Below are 14,522 nucleotides of genomic sequence, written 5' to 3' on the forward strand. Positions count from 1 at the left end.
GTCCCAGACTCGTTCTGGATAAACGGCGGAATACCGGACACGGTGATCCGCGTGGAGCGAGCTGACAGCGGGGAGACCTGCACGAACACGTCCCTGATGAACGCTCCGCTCTCGATCAGCTGGTAGACTAGAGGCTCTTCTTTCAGGAACACCACCACTGCTCTGTTCATTCTGGAGGCAAAGCTGAGCTCATCGTGTCCCACCAGCTCACCGACAGCCAGCAGCACCTCCTCCACCGGCACGCTGTTATCCGGGGGGACGATCCTCACTCCCTGCAGAGGGACGGAGGTGGCGTCTCGGAGGACGCCATTCCGCCCGAAAACGCTTCGACAGAGCCCCGTTCACTCAACACACAAAGCAGTAAAACCGTTAAAGAGACTCACCAGATCATCCGCCTCAACAGAGGAAGACACACAGTGAAAGACCTGAAGATCAGGAACCACCTGGACTCAAACCAACTGTATGAACCATTTCAATTCCGAGTTCAGATCTCATCACAGCACAGAAACTGCCCTCATCAATTCACCAACGACCTCCTCCTGTCCTCTGATGAACACTCCCTCAACATCCTGATACTGCTCGACCTCAGCGCAGCCTTCGACACCATCAACCGCTCCATCCTCCTCTCCCGTCTCGAGTCCTCCCTCCACATCACTGGCACGGCCCTCTCCTGGTTCAAATATACCGCTCTGACTGGGAACAGTTCATCAGCATCAACAAATTCAAGTCTAACACAGCCCCAGTCTCTCACGGTGTCCCCCAAGGTTCAGTACTCGGTCCCCTCCTCTTCATCCTCTACCTGCTGCCCCTTGGTGACATCATACGCCTCCATGGTCTCCACTTCCACTGCTATGCTGACGACACCCAGCTCTACAGCTCCACCAAGTCCATCACCCCCACCACCCACTCCACCATCACCGACTGCCTCACAGATATAAAACCTGGATGCAAGCCAGCTTCCTCAAACTCAACACCGACAAATCTGAAGTCCTCATCATCGAACCCAAATCATTAAACAAATCCCAGCACAACTTCTCTCTCTCTGCATCGATGGCATCACTGTTCCTGCCTCCACACATGTCCGTAAGCTCGGGATCATTTTCAATCAAACTCTCTCGTATGAACGACACATCAATGACATCACAAAAACCGCCTTCTTCCATCTCAAAAACCTTGCCCGTCTCCGCCCCTCCCACTCATCTTCGCCTTCATCACCTCTCGACTGCAACAGCATCCTGTACGGCTCACCCACCAAAATCATCAATAAACTACAATACATCCAGAACTCTGATGCCCGTCTGCGCTCCCGCACCAGAGACCACATCACCCCAGTCCTTCACTTCAACCTCCACTGGCTCCCATACAGCAAAGAATCCAGTTCAAGATCCTCCTCATCACTTACAAAGCCCTCCACAACCTCGCCCCTTCATACCTTTCAGACCTCCTGCACGTCACACTCCCAACCGCAACCTCAGATCCACTGACGCCAACCTCCTTACCCCCCCACTCTGTCCATGCATCGGCCCTGGGGGGACAGGGCCTTCTCTGTTGCTGCCCCCTCCCTCTGGAACTCCCTTCCCCAACACCTCAGACACTCTCCGTCACTCGCCACTTTCAAAACTGCACTTAAAACTCACCTGTTCAAATCTGCTTTCAACCTCTAAAGTCAGTCATGTATGTTCTTTCTTTCTCTTCGTGTTTATTTTTCTTTCTTACTGTTATGTCATAGATTTTGTTCTTATTATAAATTCTCTTATTGTTTCTGTTTTTATCATGTAAAGTGTCTTTGAGTGCCTTTTAAAGCGCTATATGAATAAAATGTATTATTATTGTTATTATTATTATTATTATTTTATGACAAACATGTTTGACTGTCTATCTGTCCACCAGGTGTCCTCACACCTTCACCTGTTAACACGCTCATCAGCCCTGAACCTGTCTGTCCACCTGAACCTGTCTGTCCACCTGAACCTGAACCTGTCTGTCTCCCTGAACCTGTCTGTCCACCTGAACCTGTCTGTCTCCCTGAACCTGTCTGTCCACCTGAACCTGTCTGTCTCCCTGAACCTGTCTGTCTCCCTGAACCTGTCTGTCTCCCTGAACCTGTCTCCCTGAACTTGAACCTGTCTGTCTCCCTGAACCTGTCTCCCTGAACTTGAACCTGTCTGTCTCCCTGAACCTGTCTGTCTCCCTGAACCTGTCTGTCCACCTGAACCTGTCTGTCCACCTGAACCTGAACCTGTCTGTCTCCCTGAACCTGTCTGTCCACCTGAACCTGTCTGTCCACCTGAACCTGTCTGTCCACCTGAACCTGAACCTGTCTGTCCACCTGAACCTGTCTGTCTCCCTGAACCTGTCTGTCTCCCTGAACCTGTCTGTCTCCCTGAACCTGAACCTGTCTGTCCACCTGAACCTGAACCTGTCTGTCCACCTGAACCTGTCTCCCTGAACCTGTCTCCCTGAACCTGTCTCCCTGAACTTGAACCAGTCTGTCTCCCTGAACCTGTCTGTCCACCTGAAGCTGTCTGATTCTTTATATATTTCTTTGACAGTAAATTCAGAACAAAGTTGTTTGATAAATCTAAATCTCACAGTTTTTCACATAAAACAGAGAAACACAAATATTCTACTTTACTTTCAATACGATGAAACATTTCACGAGTAGAAACATGAATTTCTGACAGAAATTATATTAATTTGCCTGATTTAATTTGGTTATCAATATTTTATATAAGATGTTTACTTAATAAACAGAGAAACATAACAATGTTGATTGTTTATATTTAGTTTAACATTGTTCCTCTGGACCTTCTCATCAGATGAAGACCATGTCATGTGATAGAAAGCTCCAGAACATCTACTTAATGGACCTTTAACTCATTCGTGTTTGTTTATCAAAGTCATCAAAGTAAATATCCATGATTGATAATATTGAACTGATTCATAATTAAGTCAATGACGTAATGATTGTATCGGGATACAAACTGAAATCATTTTTTAAATATTCATTTTTAATTTCAATGTGACATTCACAGTGTGGCGGTATGTCTGTGAGCGCGCGCCGCGACAAGCACGTATCACTTCATTAATTCAACCGACACCGGAGAAGAAACGGCCACGCGCGCCTCCTCTCCTCCGGGCTGAGAGCGCGCGGGAGCGAGCGTCAGGTTCCAAGGACGGACCTGCGGGCTCGCGAGCTTCAGGTCATCTGGAAGTCCACGAGCCAGAAACCCGAGCAGCGGACACGAGCTTTAAAAATCAGAAGCGATGAATTAATGAAGCAGGTAAATAAAAATCATATTTATTGATGATTTCTTTCTGCTGAATGAAGCTGCGCGTGAATCAACAGGACGAGGCGCGAGACGGAATCAACAATGTCACGTTTAAGATGAGAATAAACATTTCATCACCACAGAAGAAGAAATCAGTGCTCGGTCCTCCGGGGACACGGTGAGGAAGAGCAGCACGACGTCATTTTATTCACTCATAAAACAAAAAGAACAGAAGAGAAGCAGAACCGGAGAGAGGACATGTGACGGGCTCTGGTCTACCGGGAGCACCGGGAGGAATCCCCGGTAAAATCAATCCATCACAGACGGTGAAATCAACAGGAGACCGACGGAGACCTGAACCAGAGAGGGTTTCATTAAAGAGTCCGCAGAGACAAGAGTGAGTCTGACTTCATCATATTCATCACTATTATCATTAGTATTATTGTTAGATTTCATATATTTATCATTATTATTATATTCATTCTTATTTTGTTCATTATAATTCATTTAAGACATTTAATATGCAGCCCTCACTCATTAAAACAGACACCGTCACGTTTATGTGTACAAACAGAAACTAAATATAGAAATGAATATAAAATAGAATCATGTTGTTGTTGTTGTTGTTCTCTTGATGCGCATCATCTTCTTCTGCTCTTTGTGGATTATAACTCAGATTAAATATGCTGTTATATAATCGTCACTCAAAGAAGATTAAAATACATGAAAACAAAAAATGTAAAACTGTGAGAAATGGAAAAATCAAAATCAGAACTCAGATCTGAGTTTTTGGACTTCCTAAAACAACAAAGATTAAAGTCACAACAAGGAGTGTTTAAGAACCAATCAAACGACAGGTGGTGGGCGTGGCTTCACTTTGACATCTGTTGGTTTGAGGTTAAGTTTACATGATGAATGTTTTTAATGTTCAACTTTGGTGGTTTGCTGTCTTCTGATTGGACGGCGAGTCCAAAATGGAGGAAGCTATCGTAGCTTGTTAGCTGTGTGTCACCGTCCAGTTTATAGTGTACGTCATCATGGGGACGTCTCTCATTGGTTGGAGACAGTTTGAAGCCTTTAGTTCGACGTTTAGAGTCAAACAGACCATAAAGCAGGGGATGCTTGAGGGCGGGGCTACACAGTGATTGACAGGTCTCTAGCAGAGACCTGTCACAGTGTCTACGTCACTCCTCAGTCCAGATATGCTCACTTCCTGTTCACTGGTTGTTAAAAACAAGATGGCGACGGACAAAACACTGAACATAACGTACACAAACCTACGAGAGACGTCCACGTCTCACAGAATATGATGGAAACATTTACATTTCTGTTGATTTATTTTGACCCATGCTCTAACATCGTGTCTGTTATGTGTTGATTCTGTATTTTGGTCTGTTTGTGTCACGTGTTGTTGTTTCTCCTCCATGTTTTTAGTCACGTTAGCATCACGACTGAACTACGATGTGGTTCATCAACACGTTAATGTGTTCATACTTTCATCATCAAAGACTTCCCATGAGCCTCAGCTGTGTTTACTGAGCATTAGCTCATGTTGGTGAACATCATACCTGCTATGCTAATGTTAGCATTTAGCTCAGAGCACTGGCGTCTCTTCTGACCTTCCTCTCCTCCTCGTCTTCCTCAGTGGAGCTCCGCAGCGTGCTCCTCCTCGCCGTGCTGCAGTGCTGCTCCGTCGCTCGCGGCGGCTGCGAGCCTCGGCCGGTGAACATCGGCGCCGTGCTGAGTCAGAAACGCTACGAGCAGGTGTTCAAGGAGGCGGTGACCCAGGCCAACGCGCTGTACGGGAAGGACAAGTTCAAGATGAACGCCATCTCCGTCACCCACAAACCCAACGCCATCCAGATGGCCCTGTCCGTCTGTGAGGACCTCATCTCCAACCAGGTGAGACCTGCCACATGACCTGTAACATCACCCGTCCTGTCACATGACTCGTCCTGTCACAGCTGTCTTCATGAAACAGTCAGGATGTCTTTATGAACCAAGTCAGGATGTCTTCATGAAACCAGTCAGGATGTCTTTATGAAACAGTCAGGATGTCTTCATGAAACCAGTCAGGATGTCTTTATGAAACAGTCAGGATGTCTTCATGAAACCAGTCAGGATGTCTTCATGAAACCAGTCAGGATGTCTTTATGAAACCAGTCAGGATGTCTTCATGAAACCAGTCAGGATGTCTTCATGAAACCAGTCAGGATGTCTTTATGAAACAGTCAGGATGTCTTCATGAAACCAGTCAGGATGTCTTCATGAAACCAGTCAGGATGTCTTTATGAAACAGTCAGGATGTCTTCATGAAACCAGTCAGGATGTCTTCATGAAACCAGTCAGGATGTCTTCATGAAACCAGTCAGGATGTCTTCATGAAACCAGTCAGGATGTCTTTATGAAACCAGTCAGGATGTCTTCATGAAACAGTCAGGATGTCTTTATGAAACCAGTCAGGATGTCTTCATGAAACCAGTCAGGATGTCTTCATGAAACAGTCAGGATGTCTTTATGAAACCAGTCAGGATGTCTTCATGAAACCAGTCAGGATGTCTTCATGAAACAGTCAGGATGTCTTTATGAAACCAGTCAGGATGTCTTCATGAAACCAGTCAGGATGTGTTCATGAAACCAGTCAGGATGTCTTCATGAAACCAGTCAGGATGTCTTTATGAAACCAGTCAGGATGTCTTCATGAAACAGTCAGGATGTCTTTATGAAACCAGTCAGGATGTCTTCATGAAACCAGTCAGGATGTCTTTATGAAACCAGTCAGGATGTGTTCATGAAACCAGTCAGGATGTCTTCATGAAACCAGTCAGGATGTCTTTATGAAACCAGTCGGGATGTGTTCATGAAACCAGTCAGGATGTCTTCATGAAACCAGTCAGGATGTGTTCATGAAACCAGTCAGGATGTCTTCATGAAACCAGTCAGGATGTCTTTATGAAACCAGTCAGGATGTCTTCATGAAACAGTCAGGATGTCTTTATGAAACCAGTCAGGATGTCTTCATGAAACCAGTCAGGATGTGTTCATGAAACCAGTCAGGATGTCTTTATGAAACCAGTCAGGATGTCTTCATGAAACCAGTCAGGATGTCTTCATGAAACCAGTCAGGATGTCTTCATGAAACAGTCAGGATGTCTTCATGAAACCAGTCAGGATGTCTTCATGAAACCAGTCAGGATGTCTTCATGAAACCAGTCAGGATGTCTTCATGAAACCAGTCAGGATGTCTTCATGAAACCAGTCAGGATGTCTTCATGAAACCAGTCAGGATGTCTTCATGAAACCAGTCAGGATGTCTTCATGAAACCAGTCAGGATGTCTTTATGAAACCAGTCAGGATGTCTTTATGAAACCAGTCAGGATGTCTTCATGAAACCAGTCAGGATGTCTTTATGAAACCAGTCAGGATGTCTTCATGAAACCAGTCAGGATGTCTTCATGAAACCAGTCAGGATGTCTTCATGAAACCAGTCAGGATGTCTTCATGAAACCAGTCAGGATGTCTTCATGAAACCAGTCAGGATGTCTTCATGAAACCAGTCAGGATGTCTTCATGAAACCAGTCAGGATGTCTTCATGAAACCAGTCAGGATGTCTTCATGAAACCAGTCAGGATGTCTTTATGAAACCAGTCAGGATGTCTTTATGAAACCAGTCAGGATGTCTTCATGAAACCAGTCAGGATGTCTTTATGAAACCAGTCAGGATGTCTTCATGAAACCAGTCAGGATGTCTTCATGAAACCAGTCAGGATGTCTTCATGAAACCAGTCAGGATGTCTTCATGAAACAGTCAGGATGTCTTCATGAAACCAGTCAGGATGTCTTTATGAAACCAGTCAGGATGTCTTCATGAAACCAGTCAGGATGTCTTCATGAAACCAGTCAGGATGTCTTCATGAAACCAGTCAGGATGTCTTTATGAAACCAGTCAGGATGTCTTCATGAAACCAGTCAGGATGTCTTCATGAAACCAGTCAGGATGTCTTCATGAAACCAGTCAGGATGTCTTCATGAAACAGTCAGGATGTCTTTATGAAACCAGTCAGGATGTCTTTATGAAACCAGTCAGGATGTCTTCATGAAACCAGTCAGGATGTCTTCATGAAACCAGTCAGGATGTCTTCATGAAACCAGTCAGGATGTCTTCATGAAACCAGTCAGGATGTCTTCATGAAACCAGTCAGGATGTCTTTGTGAAACCAGTCAGGATGTCTTCATGAAACCAGTCAGGATGTCTTCATGAAACCAGTCAGGATGTCTTCATGAAACCAGTCAGGATGTCTTCATGAAACCAGTCAGGATGTCTTCATGAAACCAGTCAGGATGTCTTCATGAAACCAGTCAGGATGTCTTTATGAAACCAGTCAGGATGTCTTCATGAAACCAGTCAGGATGTCTTCATGAAACCAGTCAGGATGTCTTCATGAAACCAGTCAGGATGTCTTCATGAAACCAGTCAGGATGTCTTCATGAAACCAGTCAGGATGTCTTCATGAAACCAGTCAGGATGTCTTCATGAAACCAGTCAGGATGTCTTGATGAAACAGTCAAGATGTCTTTATGAAACCAGTCAGGATGTCTTTATGAAACCAGTCAGGATGTCTTCATGAAACCAGTCAGGATGTCTTTATGAAACCAGTCAGGATGTCTTCATGAAACCAGTCAGGATGTCTTCATGAAACCAGTCAGGATGTCTTCATGAAACCAGTCAGGATGTCTTGATGAAACAGTCAAGATGTCTTTATGAAACCAGTCAGGATGTCTTTATGAAACCAGTCAGGATGTCTTCATGAAACCAGTCAGGATGTCTTTATGAAACCAGTCAGGATGTCTTCATGAAACCAGTCAGGATGTCTTCATGAAACCAGTCAGGATGTCTTTATGAAACCAGTCAGGATGTCTTCATGAAACCAGTCAGGATGTCTTCATGAAACCAGTCAGGATGTCTTCATGAAACCAGTCAGGATGTCTTCATGAAACAGTCAGGATGTCTTTATGAAACCAGTCAGGATGTCTTTATGAAACAGTCAAGATGTCTTTATGAAACCAGTCAGGATGTCTTCATGAAACCAGTCAGGATGTCTTCATGAAACCAGTCAGGATGTCTTCATGAAACCAGTCAGGATGTCTTCATGAAACCAGTCAGGATGTCTTCATGAAACCAGTCAGGATGTCTTCATGAAACCAGTCAGGATGTCTTCATGAAACCAGTCAGGATGTCTTTATGAAACCAGTCAGGATGTCTTCATGAAACCAGTCAGGATGTCTTTATGAAACCAGTCAGGATGTCTTCATGAAACCAGTCAGGATGTCTTGATGAAACAGTCAGGATGTCTTCATGAAACCAATCAGGATGTCTTGATGAAACCAGTCAGGATGTCTTCATGAAACCAGTCAGGATGTCTTTATGAAACCAGTCAGGATGTCTTCATGAAACCAGTCAGGATGTCTTCATGAAACAGTCAAGATGTCTTTATGAAACCAGTCAGGATGTCTTCATGAAACCAGTCAGGATGTCTTGATGAAACAGTCAAGATGTCTTTATGAAACCAGTCAGGATGTCTTCATGAAACCAGTCAGGATGTCTTCATGAAACAGTCAGGATGTCTTTATGAAACCAGTCAGGATGTCTTCATGAAACCAGTCAGGATGTCTTCATGAAACCAGTCAGGATGTCTTCATGAAACCAGTCAGGATGTCTTCATGAAACCAGTCAGGATGTCTTCATGAAACCAGTCAGGATGTCTTCATGAAACAGTCAAGATGTCTTTATGAAACCAGTCAGGATGTCTTCATGAAACCAGTCAGGATGTCTTCATGAAACCAGTCAGGATGTCTTCATGAAACCAGTCAGGATGTCTTCATGAAACCAGTCAGGATGTCTTCATGAAACCAGTCAGGATGTCTTTATGAAACCAGTCAGGATGTCTTCATGAAACCAGTCAGGATGTGTTCATGAAACCAGTCAGGATGTCTTCATGAAACCAGTCAGGATGTCTTTATGAAACCAGTCAGGATGTCTTCATGAAACCAGTCAGGATGTCTTCATGAAACCAGTCAGGATGTCTTTATGAAACCAGTCAGGATGTCTTCATGAAACCAGTCAGGATGTCTTCATGAAACCAGTCAGGATGTCTTCGTGAAACCAGTCAGGATGTCTTCGTGAAACCAGTCAGGATGTCTTCGTGAAACCAGTCAGGATGTCTTCGTGAAACCAGTCAGGATGTCTTCGTGAAACCAGTCAGGATGTCTTTGTGAAACCAGTCAGGATGTCTTCGTGAACCCAGTCAGGATGTCTTCGTGAAACCAGTCAGGATGTCTTCGTGAAACCAGTCAGGATGTCTTCGTGAAACCAGTCAGGATGTCTTCGTGAAACCAGTCAGGATGTCTTCGTGAAACCAGTCAGGATGTCTTCGTGAAACCAGTCAGGATGTCTTCTTGAAACCAGTCAGGATGTCTTCTTGAAACCAGTCAGGATGTCTTCGTGAAACCAGTCAGGATGTCTTAATGGAACCAGTCAGGATGTCTTCGTGAAACCAGTCAGGATGTCTTCGTGAAACCAGTCAGGATGTCTTCGTGAAACCAGTCAGGATGTCTTCATGAAACCAGTCAGGATGTCTTCATGAAACCAGTCAGGATGTCTTCTTGAAACCAGTCAGGATGTCTTCGTGAAACCAGTCAGGATGTCTTAATGGAACCAGTCAGGATGTCTTCATGAAACCAGTCAGGATGTCTTCATGAAACCAGTCAGGATGTCTTCATGAAACCAGTCAGGATGTCTTCATGAAACCAGTCAGGATGTCTTTATGAAACCAGTCAGGATGTCTTCATGAAACCAGTCAGGATGTCTTCATGAAACCAGTCAGGATGTCTTCATGAAACCAGTCAGGATGTCTTCATGAAACCAGTCAGGATGTCTTCATGAAACCAGTCAGGATGTCTTTATGAAACCAGTCAGGATGTCTTCATGAAACCAGTCAGGATGTCTTCATGAAACCAGTCAGGATGTCTTCATGAAACCAGTCAGGATGTCTTTATGAAACCAGTCAGGATGTCTTCATGAAACCAGTCAGGATGTCTTTATGAAACCAGTCAGGATGTCTTTATGAAACCAGTCAGGATGTCTTTATGAAACCAGTCAGGATGTCTTTATGAAACCAGTCAGGATGTCTTCGTGAAACCAGTCAGGATGTCTTCGTGAAACCAGTCAGGATGTCTTCGTGAAACCAGTCAGGATGTCTTCATGAAACCAGTCAGGATGTCTTCATGAAACCAGTCAGGATGTCTTCATGAAACCAGTCAGGATGTCTTCATGAAACCAGTCAGGATGTCTTCATGAAACCAGTCAGGATGTCTTCGTGAAACCAGTCAGGATGTCTTCATGAAACCAGTCAGGATGTCTTTATGAAACCAGTCAGGATGTCTTCATGAAACCAGTCAGGATGTCTTCATGAAACCAGTCAGGATGTCATCGTGAAACCAGTCAGGATGTCTTCGTGAAACCAGTCAGGATGTCTTCATGAAACCAGTCAGGATGTCTTCATGAAACCAGTCAGGATGTCTTCATGAAACCAGTCAGGATGTCTTTATGAAACCAGTCAGGATGTCTTCATGAAACCAGTCAGGATGTCTTTATGAAACCAGTCAGGATGTCTTTATGAAACCAGTCAGGATGTCTTTATGAAACCAGTCAGGATGTCTTCGTGAAACCAGTCAGGATGTCTTCGTGAAACCAGTCAGGATGTCTTCGTGAAACCAGTCAGGATGTCTTCATGAAACCAGTCAGGATGTCTTCATGAAACCAGTCAGGATGTCTTCATGAAACCAGTCAGGATGTCTTCATGAAACCAGTCAGGATGTCTTCGTGAAACCAGTCAGGATGTCTTCATGAAACCAGTCAGGATGTCTTTATGAAACCAGTCAGGATGTCTTCATGAAACCAGTCAGGATGTCTTCATGAAACCAGTCAGGATGTCATCGTGAAACCAGTCAGGATGTCTTTATTAGTCTTTACTGGTCTCTTCTAGTGAAGAGGAGATCTAACAACAAGGCTTTTATTTTGTAGGAAATGTTCAGTTTCACTGACGGTCGTTTAACATTCAAAATGTTATTTCATAACAATAATCAAACAGAAATATTAACAAACACAGAAACAGAAAGATTTTCTCATTCAACATCATTCAGGAACGTTTTTCCTTTGTTGAAGAAATTAGGCCAAGGACCAGACAGACACTTTGTTCTAGAGAGAGAGACAGTCAGACAGTCAGCGAGAGAGAGAGAGAGAGACTGGTTGTCAGAGAGAGACACAAAGATAAACAGGGAGACAGACATGAAGTCAGAGAGAGAGAGACACAGAGAGAGAGAGAGAGACAGACAGACAGAATGGACATCCGTTTAACAATCCTCTCTCTGCAGAAACTGAGATATAATCCCTCCATCCTCCCAGAGGAGAGATGAGGGATTACAGACACACACACACACACACACACACACACACACACACACACACACACACACACACACACACACACACACACACACACACACACACACACACACATTAATGATACATTCACATTATTAACATTAATGATACATTCACATTGTTAACATTATTAATGATACATTCACATTATTAACATTATTAATGATACATTCACATTGTTAACATTATTAATGATACATTCACATTATTAACATTATTAATGATACATTCACATTGTTAACATTATGAATGATACATTCACATTATTAACATTAATGATACATTCACATTGTTAACATTATTAATGATACATTAACATTATTAACATTATCAATGCTACATTCACATTATTAACATTAATGATACATTCACATTATTAACATTATTAATGATACATTAACATTATTAACATTATTGATACATTCACATTGTTAACATTATTAATGATACATTCACATTATTAACATTATCAATGATACATTAACATTATTAACATTATTGATACATTCACATTGTTAACATTATTAATGATACATTCACATTGTTAACATTATTAATGATACATTCACATTATTAACATTATTAATGATACATTCACATTATTAACATTATTAATGATACATTCACATTGTTAACATTATTAATGATACATTCACATTATTAACATTATTAATGATACATTCACATTGTTAACATTATTAATGATACATTAACATTATTAACATTATCAATGCTACATTCACATTATTAACATTAATGATACATTCACATTATTAACATTATTAATGATACATTAACATTATTAACATTATTGATACATTCACATTGTTAACATTATTAATGATACATTCACATTATTAACATTATCAATGATACATTCACATTATTAACATTAATGATACATTCACATTGTTAACATTATTAATGATACATTCACATTATTAACATTAATGATACATTCACATTATTAACATTATTAATGATACATTAACATTATTAACATTATCAATGATACATTAACATTATTAACATTATTGATACATTCACATTGTTAACATTATTAATGATACATTCACATTATTAACATTAATGATACATTCACATTGTTAACATTATTAATGATACATTAACATTATTAACATTATTAATGATACATTAACATTATTAACATTATTGATACATTCACATTGTTAACATTATCAATGCTACATTCACATTATTAACATTATTAATGATACATTCACATTATTAACATTATTAATGATACATTCACATTATTAACATTATTACTGATACATTCACATTTTTAACATTATTACTGATACATTCACATTATTAACATTATTAATGAACATTAACATTATTAATGATACATTCACATTATTAAAATCATGAATGATGCATTCCAACTATGAAAATATTTTTACATTTATTAATTCATTGATTTACTTGTGTTTCAGCTGAACTTTTCTAAATTCAAATGTTTTTTGTTAAAAAATCTTAATCTGCAAATAAACTAAAGATAAATGACAAAAGACAAATTTGTACTTATGTTAATATTATTTGTTCCGCTCTTGTTCCACTCCTGTATAATTATTATATGTATTATGTTATATATACTTATTAGTACTGGGCAACGATTACAATTTGTTATCGCCATTAATCGTATGAAAGAAATCATGCGATTACTCACATTGTTCAATAATTAAAAAAAACTGCGTTGACGCGCGATAAAATAATTGTCGGCGTTAATGAATGAATGTGTTAACGCGATATTAACGTGTTAACTTGCCCACCACTATTAATTATACAACAATATAACTAAAATCAATCTTCCTTTGCAGGTGTATGCGATCCTGGTCAGCCACCCTCCTCAGTCCAACGACCACCTGACTCCGACACCCGTCTCCTACACCGCCGGTTTCTACCGGATCCCCGTGGTCGGTCTGACGACACGGATGTCCATCTACTCTGACAAGGTAACCATGTTTCAACAGCATCACATGAACACCTGTGAAATGGTGAGAAGGTTTCACACCTTCATGGTGCTTCCAGGTGAAGGGTTTCTACATGGTGGTGTTCCTCAGGGCTTCATCCCGGGTCCTCTCACATTCTTTATCGACCACCAAACACTGACCCGGGAAAGCAAACTCCTCCATCAGTGAAACTGATTCAAGTAAAGAAGCATTGTTCAGATTCTAGAGCAGGGGTCTTCAACTAAAATTCCAAAAGGTCCAGATTGAGAAAATCTCCTCGGGCAAAGGTCCGAAACATTACAATAATATTTAACCCGCGCTATTTAGTGCCATATATATATATATATAGATATATATATATTTATATATATCTATATCTATATATATATATATATATATATATATATATATATATTTTTTTTTAATATATATATATATATATATATATATATTCAAGAAGCCTAGTAGTAGTAACGTCTCTGTGTAGTCAACAACTGTCAAATCAAATAAAGAAAGTACACATCAATTATATTTTAACAAATTGTTATTCTCAGTTTTCAAATGTAACTGGATGGATTATAAATAATACATAAATAAAAGTTCTTCTCATTTCAAGTAAAATAATGTCTGGATTAAAGAATAACTGACATAACAGACAGCTTTTGAAGAATGTGCATCTTAAAATAAAGTAATTCATTTTAGAAACATTAATTTCACTGAATTGTCCTGCAGCTTTAAATTCATTAATTGCGCTCGGGGGTGTTCATGT

At 41.0% G+C, this 14,522-nt stretch overlaps 1 protein-coding gene across 1 annotated transcript in view; it reads left to right on the top strand.

Annotated features, from left to right (window-relative positions):
* Positions 1–4,309: 4,309 nt before the first annotated feature.
* The window catches only part of grin1b (glutamate receptor, ionotropic, N-methyl D-aspartate 1b), a gene marked incomplete at both ends in the record, with an annotated part of 48,807 nt that continues 38,594 nt past the window's right edge, over positions 4,310–14,522 (top strand). Inside the window, 3 exons of the mRNA XM_079270705.1 lie at positions 4,310–4,328; positions 4,918–5,174; positions 13,622–13,756. Of these exons, the coding sequence (XP_079126831.1) occupies positions 4,310–4,328; positions 4,918–5,174; positions 13,622–13,756 (411 nt within the window). The remainder of the gene's footprint in view (positions 4,329–4,917; positions 5,175–13,621; positions 13,757–14,522) is intronic.

This window comes from Melanostigma gelatinosum (assembly GCF_949748355.1).
Source record: "Melanostigma gelatinosum genome assembly, chromosome: 6".
In the NCBI taxonomy this organism is placed as follows: domain Eukaryota; kingdom Metazoa; phylum Chordata; class Actinopteri; order Perciformes; family Zoarcidae; genus Melanostigma; species Melanostigma gelatinosum.